This window comes from Eubalaena glacialis, chromosome 14, assembly GCF_028564815.1.
Source record: "Eubalaena glacialis isolate mEubGla1 chromosome 14, mEubGla1.1.hap2.+ XY, whole genome shotgun sequence".
NCBI lineage: Eukaryota > Metazoa > Chordata > Mammalia > Artiodactyla > Balaenidae > Eubalaena > Eubalaena glacialis.
In genome coordinates this window covers 85,680,255-85,694,346 of record NC_083729.1, presented here as the reverse complement: position 1 = coordinate 85,694,346, position 14,092 = coordinate 85,680,255, and the positions used below count along the sequence as shown (strand labels likewise).

Genomic DNA, 14,092 nt, shown 5'->3' with positions numbered 1-14,092 from the left:
TTGATTAAGCAAGGGGAAGAAGACAGGTAAGGTACTAGCTGAAAGTATAGAGAAGATAATTGACACTGATGTGCTGCTCATTTATTTCTTAGTTTATTTGCTTAAATTCTCCAGATTTAGGAGATGTATCTAAGCTTTCCCAAACAAATTAAAAAAAAATAATGCTGTAAAATCTCATTATATAAGAGATGCCTGGTATAATATTTATCTTTTTACTGATTCCATGCTCATGCCCTGCCCCCACCCCATATTAAATGCTTAGTTTGCTAAGAGGAAGACAATAAATTTAGAAGAAGGAGAAATCCTGATTAATATGTATTTTCAACTTCTTTCCATTTTGCTATCACTCTTTTAAATAAAAAGACATCCTCCTGATGGGGTATTTATATGAAGCTGTGATACTTGAATATGTGTACAATGTGAAATCATTTAAATAAGATTTGACACATTTTCTGAGTGTTTGTTAGGGTGGTTTTGATCTTTATTTAAGAACTACTAGTTAGAAACATATTAGAGGGAATTCCCTGGCGGTCCAGTGGTTAGGACTCTGCGCCCTCACTGCCGAGGGCCCAGGTTCAATCCCTGGTTGGGTAACTCAGATCCCACAAGCCATGTGGCACGGCCAAAAAACCCCCAAAACCAACCAACCAACCAAACAAACAAAAAAAACCCCAAAATAAACATATTAGAATATAGGATGGGAAAAGACCCGAGGAATCATCTATCCCAAATCCTACCACCACAGCCATCATTTTAAAGATGAGGAAACTGAGACCCATAGCAATGGACAATATGGAGATCCACCAAGGTCACACAGAGTGAAGTCTGGACCTTGGCCTCCTGACCTTGAGTCAGATCTCCTTCATGACACAGCACTCCTGCTCTGCTCTGTCACTGCTTCGGTTGGTGGGGGGTATTGTACACACTGGGTGGAAATGAGACATCCTTAGGGCCCATGCAAGGGTTTCAGAATCTACATATAAGGATGACTATGTGACCTCTCTAAGCCAATCATTATTATTTTTTTTAATATATTAAAAAAATTTTTTATTTATTTATTTATTTATATTTTTGGCTGCTTTGGGTCTTCGTTGCTGTGCCTGGGCTTTCTCTAGTTGTGGTGAGTGGGGGCTACTCTTCATTGCGGTGCACGGGCTTCTCATTGTGCTGGCTTCTCTTGTTGTGGAGCATGGGCTCTAGGTGCATAGGCTTCAGTAGTTGTGGCACGCGGGCTCGGTAGTTGTGGCTCGTGGGCTCTAGAGCGCAGGCTCAGTAGTTGTGGCACACGGGCTTAGTTACTCCGTGGCATGTGGGATCTTCTCAGACCAGGGCTCGAACCCGTGTCTCCTGCATTGGCAGGCGGATTCTTAACCACTGCGCCACCAGGAAAGTCCGCCAATCATTATTAATTTACTAGATTATGAGTTCCCTTTGCTTAAACAAAAATCCTAACATAATCATACTATGTGATTCTTTAAAAGAAATCTCACAAAGCATTGCAGAAAGAAGTGGCAAAGAGATCCAGCAGAGCATCCTAGAGGACCCCCTGCGATGGGGAAGTGGGAGCTCTGCTGTACTCACTTGTCTCCATCCTTTTCTCCGTTGTACCACCAGTCCATGACCAAGGACTCCGAGTAAAGGTCTTGTACCTTCTCCAGGTCACTGTGTCCCTGCTCCATTTCCTTAATTAAAAGAGTCAGATCTTCATTCTGCCAAAATAAGTTAATGCATTACGAGATTAGAGTTTAGATTTCAAACATTTCTAACAGAAAACAAACTGTATCAGGAAAAGAAGAATCTAAAGAATTTCATGTAGTTCTTATATTATTCCTTTTTTAGACAGCCCAATTGAGGTATAATTCATTTATATTTTAATAAACTGAATGTACGTGAAGTGTGCCATTTGAATAGTTTCGACATTCACACCTGTGAAGTCATCACTGCAATGAAGATAATAAACATATCCATTACCCCCGAAAGTCTCCTAGTTTCCCATTGTAGATCTGCCTTTCCTTTGCCTCAAAACCTCTCTTCCCCCAACCAACTACTCATCTCCTTTCTGTCATTATATTAGTTTCAATTTTCTGGAATTTTATTTAAATGGACTCATATAGTATATACCCCTTTTTTGGTCTAGCTTGCTTTACTTTTATAATTATTTTGAGATTCACCCATGATGTAGCATAAATCAGTAGTACACTCATTTTTATGGCTGAGTAGTATTCTATTACATACCGAATTCAAAATTTAGTCACCTGTGGATGGACATTTGAGTTTCCAGGTTTGGGCTATTATAAATACTAAAGCTGTGAACATTTGTGCACAAGTCTTTGTATGGACATCTGCTTTCATTTCTCTTGGGTAAATAAATAGGAATGGAATGGTTGGATCATATGGTTGGTGATGTTGAACTTTTAAAGAAACTATCAAACTTTTCCAGAATGGTTGTACTAGTTTACATTCCCTCCAGTAATGAATGAGAGTTCTAGTTCCTCCATATAATTGCAAACACTTGATGAGGTCAGTTGTCTTAATTTTAGCCATTCTAATAGCTGTGTAGTGGTATCTCATCATGGTTAACGTGTATTCCCCTAATGACGAATGATGATAACCATCTTTTCATGATCTTGTTTGCCATGCATATATCTTCTTTGATGAAGTGTCTGTCCAAATCTTTTGCTCATTTTTTGTTTCTTTGCGTTTTGAGAGATCTTTATATGTTCTGGATACTAGTCCTTTATTAGATATACAATTTGAAAACATTTTCTCCCAGTTTACAACTTGTCTTTTCATTATCTTAGCATTGTTTTTTAAAGAGAAGCTTTTAATTTTGATCAAATCAAATTTATCAGTTTGTTCTTATATAGACTATGCTTTTGATATCCTATTAAAAATTTTTTGGGGGCTAACACAGTGTCTCAAAGGGTTTTTCATATGTTCTCCTCTAGTTGGAAAAAGACCTAGATTTTACATTTGGATCCATGTATCATTTTGATCCATGTATCATATTAATTTTTGAATATGGCACAATGTATGGAGGAAATTGTGTTTATTTTGTCCAATTGCTCCAACACCATTTTTTTGGGGAAAAAAAAACTATATCCTTTTTCCACTGAATTGCCTTTGCATCTTTGTTGAAAATCAGTTGTCTACATATGTGTCAGTCTATTTCTGGTTTTGCTATTCTGTTCTGCTGATCTATATATCTATCTTTATACTAATACCACCCTGTCTTGATAACTATAGCTTTATATGTCTTGAGATCAGGTAGTATTAGTCCTCCAACTTTGATTTTCTTTTTCAAAGTTTCCATGGAATTAGTTTGTCAATTTTTAATTTAAAAAGCCTGCTGAGATTTTGATTGGGATTGTGATGACTCTAAAGATCAATTGAGAGAGAACGCACATATTAACACTGTGATGTCTTCTGACCCGTAAACAAGATACATCCCTCAGCAATGTTTTGTAGTTTTCAGTATACAGGCCCTTTCACATATTTTGACAAATTTGTCCCTACATGTTTCATATTTTTGATGCTATTGTAAATGATAATTTTTATTTTTCTTTGCTAATATGTAGAAACAAAATTCATTTTTGTATGTTGACCTTGTATCCTACAATCTTGCTAAATTCAGTGATTAGTTCCAGCAGCATTTTTGTATATTCCATTGGATTTTCTACATACATAACCATGCTGAATGAAAATAAAGACTGTTTTACTTCATCATTTCCATTCTGGATGGTTTTCCTGCCCTCTGGTTTATTGGGCTAACTAGAATTTCCATTACACTGTTGAAAAGGAGTGGTGAAAGCAGACAACCTTGTCATTTTACTGATATGAGGGGAAAACCGTACAATCTTTTACTATTAGAGTATGGTGTTAGCTGTAGGTTTTTCCTAAATGCCATTTATCAGAATGAGGAAGTCTGTTCTGTTCATATTTTGCTGAGAGCTTTCATTAGAAAAGTGTGTTGGATTTTGTCAAAACTTTTTCTGCATAAATTGAGATGATTGTAAAGTTTTTAATAAAGTATGTTAATTTGGTGAATTGTATATCAATTTTCAAATGTTAAACAAAACTTGCATTTCTGGGATAAACCCAACTTCGTCATTATGCATTCGACTTCTGTATGCGTAAGGAATATTAGCAGATAAGTTTCTTGTCTGATGGTATTTGTGAGGGTTTGGTATCAGGTTAATGCTTGCCTCATATGAAAGTATTCCCTCCTTTCATTTTCCTAGAAGAGTTTGTGTAGAACTGATATTATTTTCTCCTTTAAATGTTTGATGTAAATCAGCAGTGAAGCAATCTGGGCCTGGAGGCTTCTATGCATAAAGGTTTTTAACTACAAATTCAATTTCTTAAATAGATGTAAGGCTGTTCAGGTTATCTATTTCTTCTTGAGAGAGTTTTGGTAATTTGTGTCTTTTGAGCAGTTTATCACTAGATGTTGAATTTATTATTATTTTTTGCTTTACCAGTAAATTGTCTTTTTTAAATTAAATAACTGTAGATTTCATGCAGTTGTAATAAATAATACAGAGATATCCCATGTACTCTTCATCCAGTTTGTCCCAAGGGAAAGGCAGACACTCCCAGTGTCTTTTCATCCTGTTAACAGGGTCTTTTGCAAAGCAAAAGGTTTTATTTTTGATGAGGTCCAATTTATCAATCTTTTCTTTTATGGATCATGCTTTTGGTCTCAAGACTAAAAATTCTTTGCCTAGCCCAAGGTCCTTGAGATTTTCTTCCATATTTCTTTCCAGAATTTTTATAGTTTTATGTTTTACATTTAAGTCCATAATCCATTTTGAGTTAATATTTGCATGAAGGGTGAGGTTTAGGTTGAGGTTCACTATTTTGTCTATGAATGTCCAATTGCTCCAACCATTTTTTGAAAAGGCTCTCCTTCTCCCATTGAATTGCTTTTGTACCTTTGTCAAAAATCAGTTTGGCATACTGTGTGGGTATACTTCTGGGTTCTATACTCTATCCATTGGTCTAGGTGTCTGTTTCTCCACCAAAGCCATACTGCCTTAATTAATGCAGCTACACTGTAAGCCTTAATACTGCAATTATTTCTCCCACTTTATTCTTCTTTTTCAAGATTTGTAGGGTTTTCTAGGGCCTGTGACTTGCCATATAGATTTTAGAATAAGCTTGACCATGTCTGTAAAAAACCTTTCTGGGATTTTGACAGGAATTGAATTAAATCTATAAATCAAATAGATCTCTAATATGTTCAGTCATCCAATCCATGAACAAGGTATACGCCTGTCCATTTATTTAGGTTTTCTTTGATTTCTTTCTTCAGTCTTTTGTAATTTTCAGCATAAAAATCCTGTAAATATTTTTATTTTTATTTTTTTTTAAAACATCTTTATTGAAGTATAATTGCTTTACAATGGTGTGCTAGCTTCTGCTTTACAACAAAGTGAATCAGTTACACATATACATATGTTGCCATATCTCTTCCCTCTTGCATCTCCCTCCCTCCCACCCTCCCTATCCCACCCCTCTAGGTGGTCACAAAGCACCGAGCTGATCTCCCTGTGCTATGCGGCTGCTTCCCACTAGTTATCTATTTTACATTTGGTAGTGTATATATGTCCATGACACTCTCTCACCCTGTCACATCTCACCCCTCCCCCTCCCCATATCCTCAAGTCCATTCTCTAGTAGGTCTGTGTCTTTATTCCCATCTTGCCACTAGGTTCTTCATGACCTCTTTTTTTTTTTTTTTTTTTCCCTTAGATTCCATATATATGTGTTAGCATACTGTATTTGTTTTTCTCTTTCTGACTTACTTCACTCTGTATGACAGACTCTAACTCCATCCACCTCATTACAAACACCTCCATTTCATTTCTTTTTATGGCTGAGTAATATTCCATTGTATATATGAGCCACATCTTCTTTATCCATTCATCAGATGATGGACACCTAGGTTGCTTCCATGTCCTGGCTATTGTAAACAGAGCTGCAATGAATATTTTGGTACATGACTCTTTCTGAATTATGGTTTTCTCAGGGTATATGCCCAGTAGTGGGATTGCTGGGTCATATGGTAGTTCTATTTTTAGTTTTTTAAGGAACCTCCATACTGTTCTCCATAGTGGCTGTATCAATTTACATTCCCACCAACAGTGCAAGAGTGTTCCCTTTTCTCCACACCCTCTCCAGCATTTATTGTTTCTAGATTTTTTGATGATGGCCATTCTGACCGGTGTGAGATGATACCTCATTGTAGTTTTGATTTGCATTTCTCTAATGATTAATGATGTTGAGCATTCTTTCATGTGTCTGTTGGCAATCTGTATCTCTTCTTTGGAGAAATGTCTATTTAGGTCTTCTGCCCATTTTTGGATTGGTTTGTTTGTTTTTTTGTTATTGAGCTGCATGAGCTGCTTGTAAATCTTGGAGATTAATCCTTTGTCAGTTGCTTCATTTGCAAATATTTTCTCCCATTCTGAGGGTTGTCTTTTGGTCTTGTTTATGGTTTCCTTTGCTGTGCAAAAGCTTTTAAGTTTCATTAGGTCCCATTTGTTTATTTGTGTTTTTATTTCCATTTCTCTAGGACCTGGGTCAAAAAGGATCTTGCTGTGACTTATGTCATACAGTGTTCTGCCTATGTTTTCCTCTAAGAGTTTGATAGTGTCTGGCCTTACACTTAGGTCTTTAATCCATTTTGAGTTTATTTTTGTGTATGGTGTTAGGGAGTGTTCTAATTTCATACTTTTACATGTACCTGTCCAATTTTCCCAGCACCACTTATTGAAGAGGCTGTCTTTTCTCCACTGTATATGCTTGCCTCCTTTATCAAAGATAAGGTGACCATATGTGCGTGGGCTTATCTCTGGGCTTTCTATCCTGTTCCATTGATCTATATTTCTGTTTTTGTGCCAGTACCAAACTGTCTTGATTACTGTAGCTTTGTAATATAGTCTGAAGTCAGGGAGCCTGATTCCTCCAGCTCCATTTTTCGTTCTCAAGATTGCTTTGGCTATTCGGGGTCTTTTGTGTTTCCATACAAATTGTGAAATTTTTTGTTCTAGTTCTGTGAAAAATGCCAGTGGTAGTTTGATAGGGATTGCATTGAATCTGTAGATTGCTTTGGGTAGCAGAGTCATTTTCACAATGTTTATTCTTCCAATCCAAGAACATGGTATATCTCTCCATCTATTTGTATCATCTTTAATTTCTTTCATCAGTGTCCTATAATTTTCTGCATACAGGTCTTTTGTCTCCTTAGGTAGGTTTATTCCTAGGTATTTTATTCTTTTTGTTGCAATGGTAAACGGGAGTGTTTTCTTAATTTCACTTTCAGATTTTTCATCATTAGTATACAGGAATGCAAGAGATTTCTGTGCATTAATTTTGTATCCTGCTACTTTACCAAATTCATTGATTAGCTCTAGTAGTTTTCTGGTAGCATCTTTTGGATTCTCTATGTATAGTATCATGTCATCTGCAAACAGTGACAGCTTTACTTCTTCTTTTCCGATTTGGATTCCTTTTATTTCTTTTTCGTCTCTGATTGCTGTGGCTAACACTTCCAAAACTATGTTGAATAATAGTGGTGAGAGTGGGCAACCTTGTCTTGTTCCTGATCTTAGTGGAAATGGTTTCAGTTTTTCACCATTGAGGACAATGTTGGCTGTGGGTTTGTCATATACGGCCTTTATTATGTTGAGGAAAGTTCCCTCTATGCCTACTTTTGTACATATTTTTAAAATATATCTCTAAGTATTTCATATTCTTTGGAGCAATTGTAACTAATATTGAATATTTAATTTTGACTTCTCAAAATGTGACTGAATTTTGTGTGCTGATCTTGTAACCAGTGGCCTTGCTGAACTCAATAGTTCTAGGAGTTCTGTTTTGTTTTTTAGCTCCTTGAGGTTTTATGTGTCGACAATATGTTACGAGCAAATAGGGACAGGTCTATTTCTCCCTTTCCGATCTGTATGCCTTTTGTTTATTCTCTTGCCTTGTTGTCATGGGTAGAGCTTCCAGTAGTATGTTAAATATGAGTGGTGAGAGTGGATGCCTTTGCCACTTTCTTGATCTTAGGAGGAAATTATTCAATCTTTCACTATTAAGTATGATTTTACTCGTAGGTATTAAGTTGATGTAAGTTGAGGAAGTTCCCCTCTATTTCTATTTTGCTGAGAGTTTTTTATCATTAAAGGGTGTTGCATTTGGTCAAGGATATTTGTGCACAATAATATGACGATATGATTTCTCTTCTTTAGCCAGTTAATATGCTGGATTACATTGATTGATTTTCTAATGTCAAACCAGCCTTGTATATCTGAATAAAATCCCCCTTGGTCATAATGTATAATTCTTTTATACACTGCTGGATTCAGGTTACTAATACATTATTGAGGATTTTTGCATCGTTGTTCATTGGTATATTGGTCTGTGGATTTTTTTTTTTTTTTTTTTAATACTGTCTTCTGGTTTTGGTGTCAAGGCAATACTGGCTTCATAAAGAGAATTAGAAAGTGATCTCTCCTATTTCTTGAAATAAACTGGTTTAATTACTTTTTAACTGTTTGGTAAAATTCTCCATGGAGCCATCTGAGCCTTGGTATTTCTTTTTCAGAAGTTTTAAAATTATAAATTCAGTTTATTTTATGATTTTAGTGCTATTCACATTGTCCATTTTATCTTGGTTGAGTTTTGGTAGTTGGTGGATTTTGTGGAAGCAGTCCATTTTTTTTCTAAGTTGTCAAATTTATGAATGCAAAGTTGTTTGTTGTATTCCTTTTATTATCTTTTAATGACTGTGAGATCTACTGTGATGTCCCCTATTTCATTCCTGATATTAGTGCTTTGTGTCTGCTCTCTTTGTCAGCCTTCTGAGAGGTTTTATCAAATTCTTGAGAGAATTTTTTTTCAAAGGAACAGCTTTTTGTCTCATTGATTTTCTCTACTGTTTTACTATTTTCAATTTCACTGATTTTTATGTTCTTATCTTCATTGTTTCCTTCCTTCTGATTGCTTTCGGTTTATTTTGCTCTTCTTGTTCTAGTTTCTTGGGGTGAGAACGCAGATTGTTGATTCAATACGTTTTCTTGTTTCCAACATAAGCATTTAGTGCTATAAATTTCACTCCCAACACTGTTTTAGCTGCATTCCACATAGTTTGATGTGCATTTTTGTTTTCATTCAGTTCTAAGCAAATTGAGAACTTCTCTTTGACCCATTGATAAAGGGTTTTCCTGGAGTGGACCATTTGCTTGGGCTGGGTCCCTCCTGCCTATTTTTCCTTCCCACTCTGGCGTCTCTGTACAGAGGTGGAGTCTCAGGACCATGGGGATAAAGAGGCTTCCCAGAGGGGGCCACTTGTGGCTGTGTCCCTTTGGCTAGTCCTCTCACTTACTCCAGTAAACCTGTTTTTCTGGTACATGTTTTATATATTTGGGAACTTTTATAACTAAAGTTCATTTTCATTTGGGCATACCTGCGTATCTGGTGATTCTTTTTTTTTTTTTCAGCTGTCTTCATCAAGGCGAACTGTCACAGTGGCCAGAGTCAGGAGTTCAGCTCTCTTTTCGTGGGACAGTTATCTCCACTTTGTTCACAGTCAGAGCTCCTAAGGGTAGGGGTTAACAGAGCACTGAGTAGCCCCACATAGCACACCTCCTTTGGCCTTGTTGATGCTGGGTAGAGGTAGAGGCTCAGCTCTCCACTGGGGGAGGACCGCTGTGGGGTTAGTCCTATTTCACACTACCTCATCTATCTTATGCTGGTGGGTGTTGTGGAGGCAGCTTCCCACCAAGCCTCACTGACACAAGGGATGGGGGAAAGTGGAGTGTCACCTATCCCCAGCCCACACTTACTTTTTCATTTTCATTGATGCTGGGTGTTTGTGGAAGCTTAGCTCCTTGCTGATCCCACTGCCATGAAGGCTGTGGTGAAGAATAGAAGTGACGCCCCTGACCTCACAGTGCCTTCTTAAGTCTCAGTGCTGCCTGGTGGGACAGTGGTTCAGCTTGCCACTGGACGCCTTGGACAATACCCTGCTTGGGGAATGAGGGCACTGCTTACTTCTGCTGGAGTTGGGCGGGATGGATGATCAGCTTCCCTCTCAATCCTCTGATACTACCCTAGCACAGGATTTGCAGCACACCTGCTTCTGCTTGGTGGGGTTTGGAGAATCACCTTTCCATTCAGCCCCACTCACACTACACCAGCAGAGAAGCATTGCCACTGGCTTCCACCATGTCGGGGCTGGAATATTAGCTCTCTGGGCAGATATACTGATACCACCTGACAGGGATATCAGAGCACCATCACTTCCTTCCATGGAGCAGGTGGGTGGTATGGAAGATCATCTCCCTGTTCAGCTCCACTGAAATCCTGGGGAAGGGGATGTAGTCCTCCCATTGGTGTATGGCTGGAGTAGGGCAGGTATTGCCAAAAAGGTCTTTGGCTAAGCTAGGGGAAATAGGTTGTTCTTGGGTCATTTTTTGGGTCTGTGCCTGTTAGGGATTCCAGGTTGGAGGCTTTGGCAGTGCCCCATCTGGGGTATATGGAAGACAATTAACAAAACCCACAGAACTCATGCCATGTCATTCCTTAAGGTCTGAGGTCCCCAGGCATTCCACCTCCTTCTTTCTACTTTTCAGAGTCTTCCTTTGCTTGTTTGTTGTGTTATGTCCAGGGCTTTTAAGCTGTAAGACAGAGGACCTAGGAGGAATGGGGCTACTCCATTATTGCTGGAACTGGAAATCCCTCCAGTTATTTATAATTAGATTTAAATAACAAGGAAAAAAAACTTACATATTTACCCATGCAGTTACCATTTCCTTTGCTCTTCATTCCTTAGTGTAGATCTGTATTTCTATCTGGTATGATTTTCCTTCTACCTATAGTACTCTCTTTAACATTTCTTGTACTGCAGGTTTATCGGTGATGACTTATTTCAGTTTTTATACATCTTTATTAACCTTGCTTTTTGAAATATATTCTGTGTATAGATTCTATACTGACAGTTGTTTTTCTTTCAGTACTTTAAAAATGTCACATCACTCTCTTTTCACTTGCATTGTTTCTAATGAGAAATCTGCTGTCATTCTTATCTTTGTTCCTCTGTATATAATTCACCTTCTTTTAAAATTTTCTCTTTGTCACTGTTTTTGAGAAGTTTGATTCTGATGTAACTTGGTGTAGTTTTCTTCATGTTTATTGTGCTTGGGATTCATTGAGTTTCTTGGATCTGTGGATTTGTAGTTTTAATCCAACTTGTAAAATTTCTGGTCACTATTGCTTCATATATGTTTAAGCTACTTGAATTTTTCCACAGCTCTCTGATGCCTTGTTTTCTATTTTTCTGGTTTGTTTTTTTGCTTTTAATTCTCTTTCTTTTCTACGTTACATTTTGGATATTTCTATTGCTATCTTGCAGTTTACTAATCTTTTGTTCTGCAATGTCTGATCTGCTGTTCATCCTATTACATGTATTATTTTATCTCATACATGGTACTTTTTTATCTCCAGAAGTTTGATTTGTGTCTTACTTGTATCTTCCATGTCTCTCCCTAACTTTTTGAACATATCAAATACAGTTACAATAACTGTTTTCATGCTCTAATACTAACATCTGAGTCAGTTTTACATGTTTCAATTTTTCTGTTTGTTTTTTCTCCTCGTTATGGACCTGTATTTCCCTGCTTCTTTGCATACCTGGTACTATTTGATTGGATATCAGAAACTGTCGATTTTACTTTGTTGAGTGGTGGATATTTTTGTTTTCCTATAATTATTCTTGGGGTTTGTTCAGGGATGCAGTTAAGTTCCTTGGAAATGGACTGATCCTTTCAGGTCTTGCATTTAAGATTTTCTAGACAGAACTGGAGCAGTGTTTGGTTGTTCCCACTGCTAAGGGAAGATCATTATTTAAATTCTACCCAATGCCCATAAGATTATGAGGTTTTCCAATATAACTGATGGAAGTAGTCAGTATTCTCTGCTTTGTGTGAGCTCAGAGTACTGTTCCCTCCAGTTCCTTTGGATGATTCATTCCCCAGACTCTGGTAGTTTCCTCACGTGTAAGCATTGATCAGTACTCTGGTTTGTCACTCCTCAGAGCAGACAGTAAGTCAAAAACCACATTCTCTAGAAGGGCATTCTTTTCTTTTTTTATAAAGGATTTTATATTTATTTATTTATTTATTTATTTATTTATTTGGCTGTGTTGGATCTTCGTTGCTGCACGCAGGCTTTCTCCAGTTGTGGCAAGTGGGGGCTACTCTTCCGTTGCGGTGTGTGGGCTTCTCATTACGGTGGCTTCTCTTGTTGCGGAGCACGGGCTGTAGGCGTGCGGGCTCAGTAGTTGTGGCTCACGGGCTTTAGAGTGCAGGCTCAGTAGTTGTGGCACACGGGCTTAGTTGCTCCGCGGCATGGGCGATCTTCCTGAACCAGGCCTCAAACCCATGTCCCCTGCATTGGCAGGCGGATTCTTAACCACTGTGCCACCAGGGAAGCCCATAGAAGGGCATTCTTGAAATGCATATCTTCAGGCCAAGACTGGAAGACTGGAGCATAGAATTTTATTTACTTTCTCCCATTAGTGCATTAGAATGGATTGCTTTATCAGGTGTCACGTGGTTATACAGCCTGAGAAGTCAGAAGACAACTACCTAACATCTGAATTTTTTGAAAGTTTCCCACAAATGTCTGTAAACAGGCAGTGGTTAACAAACTTTATGTATGGACCCCCAGGATGCTTGTTAAAAATACAGATTTCTGAAGTTTGGCAAAATGTTGATAATTGTTAAATTTGACTGATAGGTACATGGTCCATATACTCTTCTACTTTTGTGTTTGTTTGAAACTTTCCATAATAAAAAGCATAGAAAAAAACAAAATATATTAAGATTCCTAGGCCTCTATGCCTACAGTCTGATTTAGTAGCTCTGAAGTAGGACCCAGGAATCTGCATTGTCACAGGTGCCTTAGCTCAGGTGGTCCTTAGACCACATTTTGTAGTACACTCACTGTTAAGTGATTCATTTTCTCAACTTAGTTGTCCTTGTGGTTGCTGTTTTCCCAATTAAAGTCTCATCCATGGGCCTCCAGCCATTAGTGCTGAAATAAGTGAACACTCTCTTCTCAGCCCATTAAGCTCTTACCTGAACAGCCTCTGGAGGACAGGGATCCTTGTAACCAAAACTGTAAGAATGGAACTCTCCTCCAGTCAAAGAAGCAAGCTCTTTCAAAAATCCATTTGCAATCTCATCATTGTAACAGAAGGAGATGGTGTAAATAGGAACTTTCTGAAAACCTTTGGCCTGCTCTATAACCATTTCAGGTGGCTGAAATGATACATTTTGAGGGAAAAAGGGGAGATGGAAAGAGAGAGGAAGAGACAGAAAAAAAAAAAAAAAAGACGTGAAAATCCCTAGTATTTGCTCTAGATAGTGAAATTCTCAAATAGTAATCCTGTATACAGTGGAGAGTGACTTCCTGGAAAGGTGTAAATTCAATTCAATAAACAAAGCAAACACTGCCAGATAGTGAGAGTATGAAGACCAATGACTCAGTTCTTGCCCTCTGAGAGCTCACAGTTTGGTGGCAAAAAATCTGGGAGAAATATTTGACTAACCAAACTACTCAATTTCAGTGCACCTAAGCCTAGAGTCCATGCTTTTAAAGTGCTGGGCTATACTTCTGAGTGCTTAAAGTATTAGGGTCATGGGTAATACACCTTGGCTATTGGGATTCTACAGAGTGAGGCCACCAGATCTCCATGTGGCTTCCAAAGCATCTACTCCCAAAGAGTAATTTCTAGACCACCGTCAATGTGTCTCCCACAGAGTGAAAAAAGAGACATTGATTTAGGGTCCTTCCATGTGCTGGGCACTCTGTTGGGGACATAATATCCCAGTTAATCCTCACAACCATCTTGTGAGAGAGTTTTGGAAAGACTGCTAGTTGCCTACCTCTCCTTTTTTTACTGTCAGAGCCCTGGTTTTCTTTTCATGGTAGCAACATACTTAGTTAAAAACAAACAAACACAACACATACACACATACAAACTCATCTTCTGACACTTTTTTTGCAGCTAGGTGTGGCCAGG

The 14,092-nt window shown here is 37.9% G+C and overlaps 1 protein-coding gene across 1 annotated transcript in view; it reads right to left on the bottom strand.

Annotated features, from left to right (window-relative positions):
* VWA3B (von Willebrand factor A domain containing 3B) overlaps positions 1-14,092 on the bottom strand; it is a 208,738-nt gene that overhangs the window by 78,684 nt on the left and 115,962 nt on the right. The window contains exons 14-15 of the mRNA XM_061211052.1: positions 13,146-13,328; positions 1,582-1,709 (exon numbers count right to left, since the gene is read on the bottom strand). Coding sequence (XP_061067035.1) covers positions 1,582-1,709; positions 13,146-13,328 — 311 coding nt within the window. The remainder of the gene's footprint in view (positions 1-1,581; positions 1,710-13,145; positions 13,329-14,092) is intronic.